Source organism: Pseudochaenichthys georgianus, chromosome 19, assembly GCF_902827115.2.
Source record: "Pseudochaenichthys georgianus chromosome 19, fPseGeo1.2, whole genome shotgun sequence".
Classification (NCBI taxonomy): Eukaryota; Metazoa; Chordata; class Actinopteri; order Perciformes; family Channichthyidae; genus Pseudochaenichthys; species Pseudochaenichthys georgianus.
The window spans coordinates 24,436,740-24,455,384 of NC_047521.1; the positions used below are offsets into that span (position 1 = coordinate 24,436,740).

General features: G+C 41.3%; 2 protein-coding genes across 2 annotated transcripts; one reads left to right on the forward strand and one right to left on the reverse strand.

Moving 5' to 3' along the window:
• Positions 1 to 1,000: 1,000 nt before the first annotated feature.
• atpaf2 (ATP synthase mitochondrial F1 complex assembly factor 2) lies at positions 1,001 to 4,522 on the reverse strand. Its single transcript, XM_034107519.2, has 8 exons — positions 4,148 to 4,522; positions 4,006 to 4,050; positions 3,640 to 3,788; positions 3,204 to 3,301; positions 2,786 to 2,866; positions 2,301 to 2,413; positions 1,756 to 1,871; positions 1,001 to 1,247 (listed from the first exon to the last, which is right to left on the reverse strand). The coding sequence occupies exons 1-8, from the start codon at positions 4,263 to 4,265 to the stop codon at positions 1,110 to 1,112; spliced, it is 858 nt and encodes a 285-aa protein (XP_033963410.1). The 5' UTR covers positions 4,266 to 4,522; the 3' UTR covers positions 1,001 to 1,109.
• A 166-nt stretch (positions 4,523 to 4,688) lies between these two features.
• LOC117464817 (glucose-induced degradation protein 4 homolog) lies at positions 4,689 to 9,562 on the forward strand. The gene is made up of 6 exons (XM_034107520.2): positions 4,689 to 5,078; positions 5,460 to 5,519; positions 5,826 to 5,933; positions 6,368 to 6,469; positions 6,572 to 6,702; positions 8,265 to 9,562. The coding sequence occupies exons 1-6, from the start codon at positions 4,893 to 4,895 to the stop codon at positions 8,326 to 8,328; spliced, it is 651 nt and encodes a 216-aa protein (XP_033963411.1). The 5' UTR covers positions 4,689 to 4,892; the 3' UTR covers positions 8,329 to 9,562.
• Positions 9,563 to 18,645: the final 9,083 nt, after the last annotated feature.

Sequence of the window (18,645 nt, forward strand, 5' to 3'; positions counted from 1 at the left end):
ATAGAGCAACGTCATTGGCTAAGAGATCCTGACCTTTAGTGTGATTGGACGGTTAGAACATCCATGACAGTTGGGTTAATTGTAAATAAAAAGCAGTAAAGGTTGCATCAATACCATGATCAATACCAATGACATTTCTTTTGTATGACCGTAGCACTCCGTCGAAATGATAAAGACATTTAATATGCACATTAATGAAAGACATCTACAAGTTTTTTGAATTGTTTGGGTTTTAATTCACAATAAAATTTCTGACATTTTGCTTACAATAGGTGGAAAGGGCACAGACAAACAAGTCATTCTTTGAATTTATTTCCAGTCGGGAAAGCAACAACACCATCAGCACTGTATGTGAATTGTGAACATGACTACTGTATGAAGATGCAGAAAATATACTTTTCTGCTTCAATACTACTTTTTGAAGAAACAGAACTGTGAAGTGGAGATGATACTAATCCATGTACATGATCTTTTACCTCATTAGTTACCACAAAAAAAACAAAATACCTAAAACATGAATGAATTTAAATCACAGAAAATAATTAGAATGCAGTATGTTCCATCTGTTGCTCCTATTACAATAGCATATGCACTTTGCAGTATTAAAATGTGGCAGACAGAAGGCAGACATGGAGTTAACATGCATCCACCAAATAGACAACAGCATTAGTCATTATCCTCCTGAAACCATGCGCAGTGCCCAAAATGTCACAGGCGACTGAGAACCGGCTGGAAACTCGGTGAGGGGTGGCACACTTGGCAGCTGCCACGTATAAACACTGCAGAAAGATAGCCAATGTTTTCACTGGAGTGAGATGACTCTATAACAGATCACAGACACAGCAGCTGTCACTGCTAAACAGAACAAGCAGGGTGTGTGTGTGTGTGTGTGTGTGTGTGTGTGTGTGTGTGTGTGTGTGTGTGTGTGTGTGTGTGTGTGTGTGTGTGTGTGTGTGTGTGTGTGTGTGTGTGTGTGTGTGTGTGTGTGTGTGTGTGTGTGTGTGTGTGTGTGTGTGTGTGTGTGTGTGTGTGTGTGTGTGTGTGTGTGTGTGTGTGTGTTTGTCTGAATGGATAAACTGAGGTGTTCTCAGTTTAAGGGCACACACTTTTCAATTCTGCATAAGTTTGCGTTTGACAGTTGAACTCTCAGATGAGAGGTGAACAAAAAGAGCTCCAGCAGCAGTCCGTGCCCTCAGCTCATAACTTTCGTAGTCATGGGCCCACTCCACGTTTCCCCAGTATTTTATCTGTGCAGGAGGGAAAAAAATGTAAGCTGACTATACAGGAAATAATAAGACTCTCTGCAGGACAAGCACCATGTCATCCTTCATTGTTACACTGAAGCAACTTTATACAGCTGTAAAAGATAGAACAAATGATAACTGCTACCAGCGTAGGGTTCATGGGTAAAATGTTTTTTTTTTTTAAAACAGAAGAGGGTGCCGTTCTTCCAGAAAAAAGCAAGCAAACCTTTTGAGTTTCTTGTAATAACAGATGGGGGTGGCAAAGAGAGAAAAAAACACTTCCAACAGCTCTTCAATTGAGCCACTTAAAACTTTTACTGCAGAAGCAAGGACTGTAATAGCAAGAGAAGTGATGGGATTGGTCAGGATTGTCAGAAACACTAGCAATGACACTATCAGTGTCATAAGATAGGTTCACAAGGTCTCATTTGTTTATGGTTAGTAAAGAAATATGGTAAACAATGCTGAATAAAAAAATGTGGTTGCAAATTGTAATCTGCTACCCTCCTACCTGGTATTCCTCCTCCAGTCTGGAGAGCAGCACAGCCTGTTCCACACTCAGATGTCTGTCAATCACCCCGATCGCCAGGACAACAGACTTCAGCTGGGTGATCACAAACTCAAGCCCTGCACAGGAGAAACCATATTACTGTATAGCTCAAGTATACTTTAAAAGCTTATTATAATACTCATTACCAAAGCAAATGTACGTAATATCACAATTATTCCACATGTTTTACAAACACCTTAAGTATCTTCCTTAGATACGTTGTCAGCAAAGTATGAAAGATAATATTTAGCACTACAGGTAAATCATCTAAACAAAAGAGCAGATAAGAGTGCTGCGGGAATGAGTCTGAAAATCAAGACATTTGGTAACTTTCTACGTTGGTAGCATTGTAAGAAATACAGAATACCCCAAACTTGAATTTTGAAGTATTAACATGTCTTTAAAAAGTTGGCTGCTTCCAAGACAGCTGTTTGACTCAGTTACTTTCTGCTATTATCCAAAATCTGGTGAAAAAACAATCGGATATGTCGGATCAGTTGTTTTACCTGTCATGGACCAGAAGTTGTAAGACTTCAGGTGTTGCCGAAACGTGTCTTTTGTTTCCTTTGGAATCTCAGGACCCAAAATATTGGACGAGGATCCAATAGTGACATTATATCTGCAATAGAGCAGAAGATAAAGACAATTAGAAAAAAGTGTATTACAATAGCCTAATTAACAAGGTTTATATCACTGTATGTGCCTTTTCTACTACCAAAACGAATAATAATAATAATATATTAATTTTATATAGCGCTTTTCTGAACCCAAAGACGCTTTACATTTGGGAGGGAGGGTAGACAAACAAAACAAAAACAAAGACGGAACCAAAAAGAAACAAAACACAACAGAAAAGCAGTCAGGAGGAAGTTGATTGAGAGGGGGGGGGGGCTTATGGATAGAGAGTTGAAGAGGTGGGTTTTGAGGCGGGACTGGAACAGGGTGAGGGACTCAGACTCACGGAGGTCTTGGGGGAGAATGCTGCCGTTACCTGTTTTCAATCCAGTGCAGCACAGGGTCCCACTCATTCTTCTGCAGCTCAACCAAACTGGGGGGCTCATCTACTCTGTAACTGCACAAAACATAAACACCATTCACTTTTCAATCCACAACTGAAAGGATCGCACTTTAAACAATTTACCAAGAACTTCTGCAAATAACCAAAAACAGGTAAAGTCAACAAGCTATTCAGAATGCAGGACAGCACATCTTGAGAAGGAATCAAGTCAAGGATTAAATGGCAAAATGGTCCATCTAAAGCAGTCATTACATGCATGTATGGCTATACTGACCGTCAATCTAGAGTGTTGACACTAGCTCCAGCTGTATAAGTGATTTACAAAAAAGTTGTTATCCCTAGAAGCAATATAATGCTGTTGCAAAATGGAATAATTAAATAAGTTGTTTACCAGACAGTATCGGTTTCCAGGAACTTCAGGGCAGCGCTGATCATTTGCTCCTTGGTACGATGGGTAGGATTGTCCAGAGCTGTGTTGCAAAGTGTAGTCTGCAGGAAGAATTTACAACATGACTTTTTCAGCCAATTACGTTTTTAACTGAACATATTGTCTTAGGAGTAGAACAAACAACTAAAAACCATGGCAAAAATGTGTCAATACACTAAATGAAGGCTTCTCATACATCTTCAAAAACTATCGAGTGTCACCTAGAGCTAGTTTTCTGGCCTCAAATTCTTCTCACATTCGCACATTAACCTTCAACTTATCATGACATGTAAATCAACACATTGCATATTGAAAAAAACAACACAAGAATATCAAGAAACACTCAATAGGCACTGAAAGACACTTTAAACCCCGTTCTAGTTCCCAGTCAAAGTCGTACCAGGTGCATTGTGTAGTACTTCAGTGTGTCCTTTTGAGCATCCCACTCGGTTGCCACAGCGATGGCCATGGCTTCATTTGGTGCTGTGAACAGCTTTCCTCCAGGAGTTTTTAATTTCCTTCTGTCTAGGTTTACCTCATATACACCACCTTAATGAAAGTGAAAACAATGTTAGAGAGGCAGGAGTAAAGCATAGCATGGACTTAAGTGGCTTGCTTAATATCAAACGCATTAAATGATTAAAAGTGCTCTTTTCACCAACAAAGACACCTAGGAGAAACACATTTAACAGTGGAGACTGGTTGTTTCTACACCATCTAACTTAGTATTCTCAATCAAATAACTATCATACTCTGTTTGACTTACCTTCACTTTGGGATATACTGACATCTTTATAAAATCTTCTTTTTTCTGTAAGCAGCAGAAATCATCACATCAGCACACAAAGGTTGTTATACAATGTATTGCTCCAGCAGATTTTAATCAACATTTAATTGATGCATCTTACCTACTAAGGCTGAGGAATAATTCACAGCACACCGAAGCTGCTGATTTCTTGGGCACACTTTATCTGGAGAGAGGATATTTCCGAGCGGACCCTGAAGTCTAACAAGCCGCCTAAACATATTTGCAGTTATGTTAAAATGCAATGTTATTAGGAAATGCTAGCTGACAGGCTAAGCTACTACCCGTTTCTGACCGCAGTTCGTCAATGAATTAAATGCCACATTTTAAACGAGTGAATATGAATGCAAATTGGCAGCAGTTCTTGTTGATAATGTTTTGGCTATCTGTATAAAGTGATGTCTCTATTCACTGCTTCGTATTTCTTCCTTTGCAGCTCCTTCGTTCAAAAGCATGATGCGTGTGACCTTCTGTTACTAGTAAGACAGCGAAAAATGTATCACAGTTGGGAAATGTAGTTTTATAAGTACTCAATCACCGTAGTACTTCTGGAACAAACTACACTCAAATATTCCCATAAAGCCTTCCGCACGTCAAACCAATGAGCGTTGAGGATGTTACCAAGGTGAATTCAGTTGGCCAATGAGAGCGCCCGATTCTGCTGGCTACGGTGCCGCGTCGAAGTCCACTTACTTTTCTGGAAGCGCCTGGTAAACTAAATTGTGGAGGGATCGGGGGTTGATTTGAATGTTGTTGGACCTCTTTAGTCCTCTCCGTAGACAACGACAGAGTCCAACGCTAAGACGGCGATCGACTGCGGTCGGTGCCCAAGCCAGCGACCGGGAGCCATGCCTGTCCCCGCTGGATACCTCAGCCCCGCCGCGGCCTTCTCATCCTCGGCCTCGCTTATCCCCCAGCCGCCGATAAACACCCAGCAGCCCGGTGTTGTCACCTCGCTTCTGTACAGCGGCTCCAGGTTCAGGGGCCACCAGAAGAGCAAAGGGAACTCGTACGACGTGGAGGTTGTTCTACAGGTGAGGCTTCTTAAAAGTAGATTTTTTTTATTTATTTAGGTAAGCTGTCAAAGGGGGGTATTTGGTGATCTGTCAAACGGGCGGTGTGATGATTGACAGCTGGGGAATCAGTGAGCCCTGTGGCCTGTGGTTGAGTAACTCGACTAGCTGTCCATGTAGCAGGGCTAGATAATGTTTACTAGCATTTTCAACCATAAGGAGACATGTTATTCAATGTTACCATGGAATATATTAAATAATAGAGGTTTAACCATGTTTGCCTTCTGCATTGTTGGAGAAGCCATACCAACATTATGTCTGTTAAATTCAAATGACAACATAGCCACTGATATGAGGTAAATGTTCCCATTCTCAGTTGTTGATTGTGTTTTTCCTTCTAAGCATGTCACCATGGAGGATTCCTACTTGTGTGGCTATCTAAAGATAAAAGGACTGACAGAGGTAAGTGGAGTAAATCCATTTGTTAAAGACACAAACGTATGATTTATACAGGATCCTATTATAAACACTTATCCACTTTAGCTGTGTCCCATGTTAGGCTACTATAGATACTACTATCCTACAGTATCATGCAAATCCAACAGCATGACAACGGTGATTGAAGATAAGCAGTTCATATCAGTATATGTATTTCAGTAGTCAAATTCTAACCTATAATCTTTTTAAATAAACAAACCAACATTTATCAGATGTTGCACCGGAGCAAAACAAAACACCAATCTCTTCCTGTTGCGTTCACTCTCGCAGGAATACCCGACTCTGACCACGTTCTTCGCTGGAGAGATCATCAGCAGGAAGCGGCCGTTTCTCACTCGGAAATGGGACGCAGATGAAGATGTGGATCGTAAGCACTGGGTAAGGAGAAAACATGTTCATTCATATTTAGCGGTGTATACCAAAGATTTAAACACGATACAATTATTAGAGATATCAAAAAGTCTGCAACGATTTGTTTCCATTATCATGATTTGATTTTGCTCTTCCAGGTACTAAAAAAACATATTCTTCGTGATAAAATGAACTAAAAATACCTCTGTTCTTTTCTATAAAGTGCCACATTTGTCATGTTTAAATAGCAAATGTCGATCAGTTAGGAATTTCAAAATGAGTGCATATCTTAAAGAGCAGACATGTATCAATGTTTGCAATTTGCGACATTGTAACTGGATCGTTGATCATTTCAGGGATATTTTAATTCACATAAATAGATTGTTACACTCGTAACCTACACACAGACTCTACATCTGGCTGGTTTACCGTGCCATAATCCGTTTCCTTTTTGTGTCTAGGGCAAGTTCCAGGCCTTCTACCAGTATGCAAAGACGTTCAACTCGGATGATTTCGACTACGAGGATCTGAAGAACTCTGACTTTATTTTCATGAGGTGGAAGGTAAGGTCCAGCCTAAATGGAGCTTGACCATATGTTCAAGTAAGTCACCGCACATGAACCGCAGCTGCTGCTATTCCTCACCCTGTCCCTCCGTCCCCACAGGAGCAGTTCCTGGTCCCTGACCACACAATAAAAGACATCAGCGGAGCTTCTTTTGCCGGATTTTACTACATATGCTTCCAGAAATCCACAGCAACGATCGAGGGCTACTACTACCACAGGAGCTCTGAATGGTAAGGCAACACAACACTAGTTACGCTGAGGTGTAGAGTAGTAAGAATTTGCGGGATCAGAGCCCAGACTGGCTGGAAAATCAGGGTGGGGAAAGTCCTTAGCACAAAAAAAACCATTTTACTTTTGTCAAGGTGCCCTTATTTCTCAAATTCCCCTTGCTCAGATTATTAGTGAAACTTAGACTGTGTGTAACCATTTATATGCATGAAGAAGAACGATCTAACTCTCAGTTTGCTGCATTCGATGAATATGGTCGCTCCCTGCTTATAAGCAAAACACCGAGGCCTGCTTGTCCTCTATCATAGTCTTCTCAATCTCATTTTTTTCAAATCCTTTTCCACATTACGGTTTGGCTTTTGTAACAGAATCCCTCTGTTTTTACTTTTTTATTACATGTCATTTGTTAGACGCTTTTATCCAAAGCGACTTACATACATTCAGTACTGTGGACAAATCCACAGGAGCACTTTTAGGTGAAGTGTCTTGCCCAGAGACACAACGAGATGCTGACTACAGTGGGACTCGAACTTGCTACCCTCTAATTCAAAGTCCAGCACACTACCCACTTAGCCACAGCCTCCCAGTCATTCCATTTAGTTTATTTGTTTTAATTCCCTTCTCTGACCAAAATACTTGGAAGCAGTTTTGTTTCCCTCTCTTATAGTAGAATTCGTGTATTTTAAGTTGTTTTTCAAACGTGCAGAATGATACACAGCCAGCGATAATGTCATACTTGTAAGTGTTTGGCAGTATTGAGGGGAATGAAAACAGTATTAACTGCAATGTGAATGTTGTTATGGACCTATAAATAGCTTGTTTATAGGATACACTCTGTGCTCTTTGCTGCCTTTGACCAAACACTGACGTCAATTCGACAAACCACACTGGCTGCATATGAACCTCCACTGTGACATTTTGTTCCTTAAACTCAGCTTTTATTACCTACTGCCCACATCCATCTTTTTTATGTGACTGACATTTTTTTTTTTTACAAACTGGACTGCAGTTGTGTCAGAACAGTCAAACGAAGTACATTTGTTCACATAAGCTCATTTTAACGCAACAACTAAATGCCTGACCTGGCCTGGTGATCAAATATGAAGGCAAATGACATCTAATGTACACAAGTTAATTTCTAAATTGAAATACCTTGAATGGCTGTTGTAGAAAAAATAGATCAGAAAGGGGGTTTGATTTCGTACAAAAATCTAAAAGATTGTGTCTTTTTTAAACTGGATAAATACTTGTTTTTTTATATCTGAGAAGTGCATTTTGATAGTGAGCTTATTTTAGCTATTGAAGGCTGGAAATGCACAATGTTCACGGCTTGATGCAGTCTGAAAGCACCAATGCAGAAACAATGATGACTAATGTTGTGGGACTAATAAAGGTATTCTGATTCTGATACATCAAAAACATGCTTTTCAATATGTGATAAACATGCTGAGATTAAATGGGATTTGAACCTGTAATCCTTTTTCTTTGCTCTTCATATCCAACCCTATGTGTACCTCTAACACATACCTATCCTAACATCCACTGTGTTGTTGTCCGGCTGCAGGTACCAGTCTTTAAACCTCACCCACGTCCCCGAGCACAGTGCAGCCATCTATGAGTTCCGGTGACCCCGGCCCGGCATTGTGGATCTTTTATTTTCATGGACAGAGACTTGAGGTAAAGCAGAGGTCTGCAGATGCTGCTGAGGAGGAAGAGGATAACGAGCAGGGATGGGAATAAAGGCTTTGGAGAAATGAAAAAGTCTAGCATGTTCCCAAGGATATCGGACAAATGAATGTATGGATGAGAAGAAAGTGGAGATGTGCTCCCTGGCTGGAGCTTTTAAAGTAAGACGCAGCAGCAGCAGCAGCAGCAGCAGCAGCAGCAGAGACTGGGTGTGGCTCATATAGCGTGCCCCCTTTCACCATTTAACGTCTGGTTTTTAAATCAAACGCATCTCGAGAAACCGTACAAGCTGAGTTGGGATTTCCCATCCTTGTTTAGCGACTTCCCTCGCTGATACCGTTGGACGAGGATTCCTCTGAGGAGTCTGCTCTCATTAACACGAAAGAAAATCGCCAAGGAAAAATAAAAGTTTGGGTTCTTGATTGATTGGAGCTTCAATCAGCCCTTAAGCTCGAACGACAGTATTTTTTTTTTAAGCTTAGCTGTTTCTTTGTTTTGACATCTGACTCTTAATGATGGACGCAGAGTGATACTTTTTTAAAAGCTGCAATGTGAGGAGCTTTTTTCCCCCGTGTTCATACAACTGCTTGGGAGATTATTATCACATGTGATTGCTGTGGGTCTATTGAGTTACGTTTGCACAGAGATGGACTATATGTTAATAATGCTTGCAGTCGGGATGTTACACTCACAGCTGTTTTTAAGGGTTTGACTGTGAGGGGAGTTCAGAGCCAAAACAATCACATAAAAGTATTAATAAGAGTATTTTTTTTCCTGCACTCTGCGTTAAACAAAGAGCTTTTTACTCCCTCGTGTCATTTTAAATTAAGATCCCCACCATCCTTTTATTTCTGTCCCTTTGACTATGCAACGCTTTCAACATGGCACTGTCCAAACACAAAACCTGCAGTTTTCAGAGACAACATTTTATTCTATCCTCATAGTATATGAAAGAAAAGAAAGAATCTATCTTCAATAAAGGAAAATATTTTTGTTAAATTGCCTATGAAAGCACTCCCGAAATCATGTTCTCTCCCCATGTGATTGTGCCATGTTTCTAAAGCTTATCAGAGTTGTATTATACCAGTGTGTTTGTTTGAGAATAAGCCTGGATTTGATTGATGGTGTGACTGTAAAGAATGGATTATGAATTTTAAAAAATCATATCAAATCATCTTTTGACGTGTCTTGCTTGTTTGACCGAAATACATGTTTAAGTGATATTTTGAAACCATATCTTATGTCAATAATGAAGTGATTTAAGCTATCCATCCTATACAGCAAAAATAAAATGTTAACTACTTTTCAACATTTACAAAAAGTACTAATCGCAAAACCCAGTTTGGAAATAAATAATAACTATTAAAAAAAAAAAAACAGCAAAAAGGACAAACTGACATTTTCTTAGACAAACAAAGTTTCCAGTCAATTTTTCAACCCACTTCTTGTTTCAGATGCACTAACCTATAATATTGAATAGTTTAATCTACATCACATATTTTACAAGTTCCTATTTATTTAAGTGCGAAAAAGTTAGTAAAGTAACTACAAATATTCCCGTTGGAGATGTAGTCTGGTGTAAACGGCATGAAAAGCAAATACTCAGTAATTGGAGTCTAAGTACCTTAAATGTGTACTTAAGTATAGTATAATTTATCCCCAGGAGGGCATGAATATCCTTATCACATTTCAATGCAGTCCATCTAACTGTTATTGAGCCATTTCACTCCAAACCACATGGTGTCGCCAGAAGATAAGGATGCTGATAAACACTCAATTTGAGCTCCATACAGTTTTTTGGACATTAAACACAATAAGTTAAATATTGACCTCTTGGTGGTGCCAGAGGAAAAACCCTGCAATCACAAACGTTCAATCCACGTATTATAATAGATATATTATTGTCTGGACCAAAGTGGTGGACCAAGATCAACATCTCAATCCCCAGATCCTTAAACAAAAACATGGCTGATGTTTCTTAAAAATGCTCTTTTTACATTTTCCTCAGGTCAATTTTTTCCAGATGTATCGATCTATATACAGTGGGGCAAAAAAGTATTTAGTCAGCCACCAATTGTGCAAGTTCTCCCACTTAAAAAGATGAGAGAGGCCTGTAATGTTCATCCTAGGTACACTTCAACTATGAGAGACAGAATGGGGGAAAGAATCCAGGAAATCACATTGTAGGATTTTTAATGAATTCATTGGTGAATTCCTCGGTAAAATAAGTATTTGGTCACCTACAAACAAACAAGATTTCTGGCTCTCACAGACCTGTAACTTCTTATTTAAGAGCCTCCTCTGTCCTCCACTTGTTAACTGTATTAATGGCACCTGTTTGAACTCGTTATCAGTATAAAAGACACCTGTCCACAACCTCAAACAGTCACACTCCAAACTCCACTATGGCCAAGACCAAAGAGCTGTCAAAGGACACCAGAAACTAAATTGTAGACCTGCACCAGGCTGGGAAGACTGCATCTGCAATAGGTAAGCAGCTTGGTGTGAAAAAATCAACTGTGGGAGCAATTATTAGAAAATGGAAGACATACAAGACCACTGATAATCTCCCTCGATCTGGGGCTCCATGCAAGATCTCACCCCGTGGGGTCAAAAGGATCACAAGAACGGTGAGCAAAAATCCCAGAACCACACGGGGGGACCGAGTCAATGACCTGCAGAGAGCTGGGACCAAAGTAACAAAGGCTACCATCAGTAACACACTACGCCGCCAGGGACTCACATCCTGCAGTGCCAGACGTGTCCCCCTACTTAAGCCAGTACATGTCCAGGCCCGTCTGAAGTTTGCTAGAGAGCATTTAGATGATCCAGAAGAGGATTGGGAGGATGTCATATGGTCAGATGAAACCAAAATAGAACTTTTTGGTAAAAACTCAACTAGACGTGTTTGGAGGAGAAAGAATGCTGAGTTGCATCCAAAGAACACCTACTGTGAAACATGGGGGTGGAAACATCATGCTTTGGGGCTGTTTTTCTGCAAAGGGACCAGGACGACTGATCCGTGTAAAGGAAAGAATGAATGGGGCCATGTATCGTGAGATTTGGAGTGACAACCTCCTTCCATCAGCAAGGGCATTGAAGATGAAACGTGGCTGGGTCTTTCAGCATGACAATGATCCCAAACACACCGCCTGGGCAACGAAGGAGTGGCTTCGTAAGAAGCATTTCAAGGTCCTGGAGTGGCCTAGCCAGTCTCCAGATCTCAACCCCATAGAAAATCTTTGGAGGGAGTTGAAAGTCTGTGTTGCCCAGCGACAGCCCCAAAACATCACTGCTCTAGAGGAGATCTGCATGGAGGAATGGGCCAAAATACCAGCAACAGTGTGTGAAAACCTTGTGAAGACTTACAGGAAACGTTTTACCTCTGTCATTGCCAACAAAAGATATATAACAAAGTATTGAGATTAACTTTTGTTATTGACCAAATACTTATTTTCCACCATAATTTGCAAATAAATTATTTAAAAATCAGACAATGTGATTTTTGGGATTTTTTTTCTTCTCATTTTGTCTCTCATAGTTGAGGTATACCTAGGATGAAAATTACAGGCCTCTCTCATCTTTTTAAGTGGGAGAACTTGCACAATTGGTGGCTGACTAAATACTTTTTCTCTAGGTTACCAATGAAAATGCTGGATTACATTACATTACATTGCATTTAGCTGACGCTTTTATCCAAAGCGATTTACAATAAGTACATTCGACCAGGAAGACACAACCCTGAAGAAAACAGAATCATAAAGTACATCAGGTTTCATAGAGCCAAGTATTTCAAGTGCTACTCAACTGGCTTTAGATAAGCCAGCCCTTTATTAGTATATAAGTGCTCTGTTAGCAGTTCTTTGTTAGTAATTCTATCGCTCGAGGTGGAGTCGAAAGAGATGAGTTTTCAGTCTGCGCCGGAAGGTGTGTAAGCTTTCTGCCGTCCTGATGTCAATGGGGAGCTCATTCCACCATTTTGGAGCCAGGATAGCAAACCCACGTGTTTTTGCTGATGGGAACTTGGGTCCCCCTCGCAGCGAGGGTGCAGTGAGTCGTTTGGCTGATGCAGAGTGTAGAGCACGCGCTGGGGTGTACAGTTTAACCATGTCCTGGATGTAGGAAGGGCCAGATCCATTCGCAGCATGGTACGCAAGTACCAGTGTCTTGAAGTGAATTATAGCAGTTACCGGAAGCCAATGAAGGCAGCGGAGGAGCGGCGTGGTGTGGGAACATTTAGGAAGGTTGAAGACCAGACGAGCCGCTGCATTCTGAATGAGCTGCACATGCAGGTAGATGCCAACATTTCCACCAGCCATGTGTACTTTTCTATTGTGCCCATGAAAACTGCATAGTTTGTGTGAGTGTAAGAGTTTCCCTGCATGCCGTCAATGATGCATAGACTCGACAGGAATGTGGATCACTTAAAATTAATGAAATGTTTAGTCTGTCATGTTTGGACATTTTGTTTCGACTCAGGGCTTTGATTTACAGTTAAAGGCTTGGGGTGAGCATGTGCACACAGTGATACTCAGGTTTTGACTTGATGACTTGGCAGCAGCCCAATAATTACATCCAAATATTTTTTGTACGGCCTAATGTGAGACACCAGTATCAACCTCAAAACAAATGATGTTGCTTTGGCCCACACTGACTTTACTTTACAGCTAAAAGAAATAAAATCGCATCATCAATGACAGCATGTGCATGAGCAACCCAGTCTCACGGCATTTCGTGTTAAAGTCACGAAATTAATTTAATCTATTGATTCGTGTTCACCAACATGATTTTCGCATTTTTTTCGAGTCACACAGAACGATTTTAAAAGCAATGTATTTCTATTGGTAGTATGTTTCGTGCCTGCACCACGTCTTTTTGTCCGGTCAGGTCTTGGAAGACGTGCCTTCAATAGGCCTCAATAACATCGTGAAAACATTTTCAGAATGTTGCTTGGAGAATGTTCTTCATTTGTTATCCCGTTGTAACATTGAGGGAACGTTTTATAAAGAACATCTTTAATGTGTTCAAAAAACACAAAACACATCCTTAGAATGTTGCAGGCAAAACATTCCACCTTTGTTAACATATCACATTAAAAGAACGTTTTATAAAAAAACTTTCTGTCATCTCATGCCTCAATAACATCCTGAAAACATCCTCTGAATGTTGCAGTTAAAACGTTATGTCTTCGTTAACCTTAAACCTTATAGGAACATTGTTTGAAATAATAAACATCCTAAAAAGGTTCTTTGAACATCAGATTAAAACGTTTCTTTAAAACATTATTAGAACCTGTAGGTAATGTTAGCCAAAGTTGTGAGAATGTTCCCCGCTAGCTGGGAGGCAGGGCCCATAGTGATAGCCATATAGTTTAAATCTACTACCCACAAATAAACATATGGACATGGGTTACTATGCATGCTCCCCCGGTAAGATTTTTTTTTATTATTTTGGAGTTGAATGCATCAATCTGGTGCATTTTGAGGGGAAAATAAAGAAACTAGATCTACGGGAACACCTATATGAAACAGAACTGTATACATTTCAATAATCATAAAATCATGGCCATAACCAATAACATATATCCAATATGAAAAAACACTGAAACTTGTTTATTTATTTATTTTGTATAGTTGTAAGTGTGTCTGGGCTCCTGAATCAGCCTCCCCTGTCTCCCTGCTCTTCCCCCTTCTCCTCTTTGAGGCAGCAGCAAAGACTAGTTTTAGCTCTCAACAAGTTTTAAAAATGTATCTTACCTTTTTTCACCAAGTTAACTTTTTATTTATTTATTCATGCATATTTTACTAATCACTACCCCCTCGAATGGAAATATGTGTTTACATAAATGGTGACCAAACCGTTTGAGACCCACTGAGAACTTAGACTAAGTTAACTATCTAAACACTCAGAGAGTCCTTTACCTCACCTGAGCTGAGGTCAGACCCGGCGTCATGGGCGGGCCCCATGGGGCCGGGCCCGCCCATCCAGGATTTGGGCCCGCTGTTTTAATCAGGGCTGAATACAACATTTTAATTGTTTTATTATTATGTTCAGTGGCGGCGCCAGGGTATACTTGGGTAGGCTACAGCCATACCAATAAATGGCTGAGCCCCACCATGAAAAATGATTTTAAAGTAAGCTAAATAAAGTCCGCCAACTCGCGCGGAGTAAATTGCACAGACAGTAGTTAGTAAGATTGATTTCAGCAGTCACTTGTCTGGAAATACCGAAGACTAGAAACGGTTTGAAAACTTTTGTCACGTAGTGATCATCTTCTCAATAGAACATCTTTGATAATGTCTTCTGGCCAATCAGAATCAAGATAACGACGTGGTGTTGTTGCAGGAAGTCCCGACGGAGAATATTTTTGCTGTTGTTACAGTACATCTCTATATACATCGATACAACATTACGTGTTGATAGAAATCAACACGTAATGAAATAAGACCCCACGGTTTGATGATTGATAGATGTGTGGGCTGTCTTTCATTTTGACACACAGAACAATGGGGGCTATCCACCCTTATCCACAATGTAATTCACAGCCTCTTCCCTCCTCTCTCTGTGAGGAGCAGCAGGTTCAGCTTTCAGAACAAAGTAACAAAAAACTGAAATGGTATTCATTTTTTTTTTAAATATGTCGTGTAGTAATAGATTTATTTATTTTTCTTCTCAAGAGAGTACCAGAATGTGTATTTTATGTTAGTTTTTCAAAAAATCTCCTGGGGGAGAATCTCCCCAGACCCCCTGCAGGCGTTGGGTTTTCAGCATGTCAGCTCTTTCACAATTTAGTTTTCCCGGGAAATGTAAGTTTCGGGGTGGGCCCGCCCTGGTACATCAAATGCCCGCCCAGAGACGTATGTCTGCCGCCGGGTCTGCCTGAGGTTATCCCGAGCTTGAATGACACACAGAGACCAATCAAGGGCTTTGATTCATGATCTGTATGACAGTGGCCATGTCGGCAGGCCACATCATGTATCAGCCAGTCACCCTGTGTGAGGCAGGCCACTTAACAGGAGGCGAGATCAGTGCAAGGGAGCGAGGGATCATTATCCACAAGTTAATCGATCGCAGATGGCGTCGTGGTCACGGACGAATGAAAAAAATAAATATATGTATAAAACAAAAACCTAAATGGTTCGCGAAATATACTTGGGCGGCCGTTAATACACCTAGGAGGCCCGCCCACGTAAAGTCTATGTGTGGGAAACCCTGACATGCTAATACTACTGATATAGGATGATGAGCTTGCATGGCAAACATCCTGTCCACAAGAAAGGAAATAATTTCCCAAAAGAGCTGAGGAACAAAACACCCATCTGCTAAATGCTAAAGTTAGCATTTCTCTCAAAGCATGTTCTAGCTATATACTTCTAGTGGTTTTACTAAGGACGTTTTTCCAAAATCAGTTCCTCATTTCATCATGTAACAAATCAGAACATGTTTTTTAAGATAGTTATTCCAATATTCCCGTTATTTGACAGGAATAAAGATCCTTGATTCTAATCTGGAAGCATTGCAGCCAGTGGCGGAGCCAGGACATTTTCAGTGGGGTGGCCAGGATGGAACCAGTGATTATTTTGGGGTGGCATTGAAATCACTATTATATTAACATAAAAATACTTCTCACTAGAAAATAAGGGGTTATTTAAGGCACCTACAACACACCTCTACATTATTTTTGGATTAAGCTAGTGGTGGAATGGATCAAATAATGTTCAGTATATCTAACTATTTGTTTCTTATTCTCACAGGCAAAGTAACAACGAACTTCGTTTTTGTATTCCTGTGGGAATAAGAAAAACATTTGTTTTAAGGAGGGGCAGCTTGGGCAATACGCCCAAGCTGCCTGTCCTTAAAACAAATATGTTTCAAGCTGTCCCTCTTTAAAACAAATTGCAGCAATTATCTACCTCATTATTTTGTCTTTAGAAAAACTATGGTGTGTCTTGTTCTTGTTCTATCAGATGTTTAATGATTCAACATATTCTAACTGTCGTGTTATTCAATAATACATGTGAGTTCCACTGTCACAATTACGTGTCTCTTTATTGGCAGCCCACATGCTAGAACACCCCTAGCTCACATGCTCCGTTACCATCACATGTCCTCTGCCTATGACGTCAATGAACCGTGCCCGTAAGGCTTCACTCCTATTGGCACACGTTAACAAACACACATATACAATAACACCACATCTCCCTTTTTATGAATCATAGGTAGACTGCCATTGACTCCACAGACCTTAGAGGATTATTCTGCCTCTGTAGGGTGGAAGGTCTGTTCCTATCTGAACCAGATATAAAATAACAGTTAACTTCAGACCTTCATGAACTAAATGTAACCTATGATATTTTGTGTATTACACAACATTAATGCACAACATTAATAATAACCAGTTTGTTTTACTCTCTTATAAAACTCTCTATAATATCTCTTAGGCTTCTGGTTTGTTTACAAGTCCAACCTAGCCGGTCTCACCACGGCTCTCCCAGACCTGGTTCTCGGGGTAGGTGGCAGATCTTGAGCACCGGGCTCCGGAGGTTCTGCAATATGCGGCTCTGGACCACCTCCTGAATGCTGCTCAGCTGCATCCCTGCCGCTCTGCTCTGACGAGGAGTACATGGGGATGAGATGATGGCGATTACGCCGGACTGTCCCATGAGGTCCCTCAAGAATGTAGGAGCGCGGCGTGTTGTGACTTCCCATAACCGTTCCACCCGCCTTCTGATCCGTGACCCAAACCTCTTTTCCCGGTGCAAGCCTCTCGAGACTTCTCACTCGATGACGCAGGTTGTACCGCTGTGCATCCTTTATTCTCCTCTCTCTTTCTCGCAGAACTACAGCCTCGCTGTCGGGAAGAGCAGGATCCAGCAGCGCTGGTAATGTTGGCACCGTCGTGCGAAGCCTCCTCCCCATGAGAAGTTGCGCAGGGCTATACCCGTTTTGTAGTGGGGTGGTTCTGTAAACCAGCAGAGCCAGATATGGGTCTGCTGCATTCTTAAGGAGACTCTTTACAGTCTTTACAGCCCGTTCTGCCTCACCGTTGCTCTGTGGATATTTCGGGCTGCTGGTGACGTGTTTAAATCCATATGACTCTGCAAACTCTTCAAATGCCCTTCTCGAGAACTGCGGCTCGTTGTCTGTGACCAGCGTCTCAGGGATACCATGTCGTGCAAAGATGGATTTGAGATGGTGGATTACATCTGTTGATTTTGTGGGTGTCAGCAAAGCCATTTCCACATACCTTGATGCATAATCCACTACCAGCAGAAATGACTTGCTTCCCAGCATAAACAAGTCGGCACCCAATTTCTGCCTTTGTCGGCCTGGGTATTGTGTTGGCATCAGCGGCTCTTTGGGGTTCTGTCTCTCCTTGCTGCATGTCCGGCAGTTGAGAACCAACTCATTCAGCTGCTGACTTAGCCCTGGCCACCATACAGACTGTCGGGCACGCTCCCTACACTTCACCACTCCTTGGTGACCTTCATGTAGTCTGGCGAGCACATCATTTCTCATTGTTGCGGGGATGACGAGTCTGTCCCCCTTTAACAGTAGTCCGTCCTTTACAGTTATGAACGCTTGTTCCGCCCAGTATAACTTTATGGCTGGTTCGCTGTTGCTGTGTGCTGGCCATTTCTCTTCACACAGCTGCATCACTCTTCCGCACACACTGTCCTTTGCCAACTGCTCTTTTAGCTCTTCCAGGTAAGCCGTGCTTGCTGGCAAACCATCGATAATCATGTCCACATAGATATTCGTGCTCTTGAGGAACTCTTTTTCATCTGGTGTGGAGTCTCTTTTCACAGGTGCACGTGACAGTGTATCAGCCGTCCACAGGCTTTTCCCTGGCACATGTGTGATTGAGTAGGAATAACGCATCAGGCGCATCCGGAAACATTGAATCCGTGGGGGAAGCGCATCCAATGCCTGAGACCCCAGGAGACTCAGTAGAGGTTTATGATCTGTTTCCAGCTCAAAGTGTCTACCGATGAGAAAGTTGCGAAACCTTTCACAAGCCCAGGTTAAGCCTAAAGCTTCCTTTTCTACCTGTGCGTATCTCTGCTCCGTCTGTATGAGAGAACGTAACATATAGGCTACTGGCCTCCAATCCTCTTCCCATTTCTGCAGAAGCACACTCCCCCAGTGTGAGAAAAAGTTTTTAGAGAGTACTTGTCCATGGACAAGTGAGTTTGGAAATGTACTTGTCCGAATACATTTTTCACTTGTCCAGAATTGACAAAAATTGTGGCCACTGG

Bases quoted from the DNA above. Each gene is read 5' to 3' on its own strand.
- atpaf2 (XM_034107519.2), bottom strand. From the start codon at position 4,265: ATGTTTAGGCGGCTTGTTAGACTTCAGGGTCCGCTCGGAAATATCCTC. The intron at 3,302-3,639 runs GTACGACTTTGA...TTCTTCCTGCAG, and splicing joins AGTACTACACAATGCACCTG to ACTACACTTTGCAACACAGC. The intron at 1,248-1,755 runs GTAGGAGGGTAG...CCTCCTGCACAG, and splicing joins GACTGGAGGAGGAATACCAG to ATAAAATACTGGGGAAACGT.
- LOC117464817 (XM_034107520.2), top strand. From the start codon at position 4,893: ATGCCTGTCCCCGCTGGATACCTCAGCCCCGCCGCGGCCTTCTCATCC. The intron at 5,934-6,367 runs GTAAGGAGAAAA...TTTTGTGTCTAG, and splicing joins ATGTGGATCGTAAGCACTGG to GGCAAGTTCCAGGCCTTCTA. The intron at 6,703-8,264 runs GTAAGGCAACAC...GTCCGGCTGCAG, and splicing joins TACCACAGGAGCTCTGAATG to GTACCAGTCTTTAAACCTCA.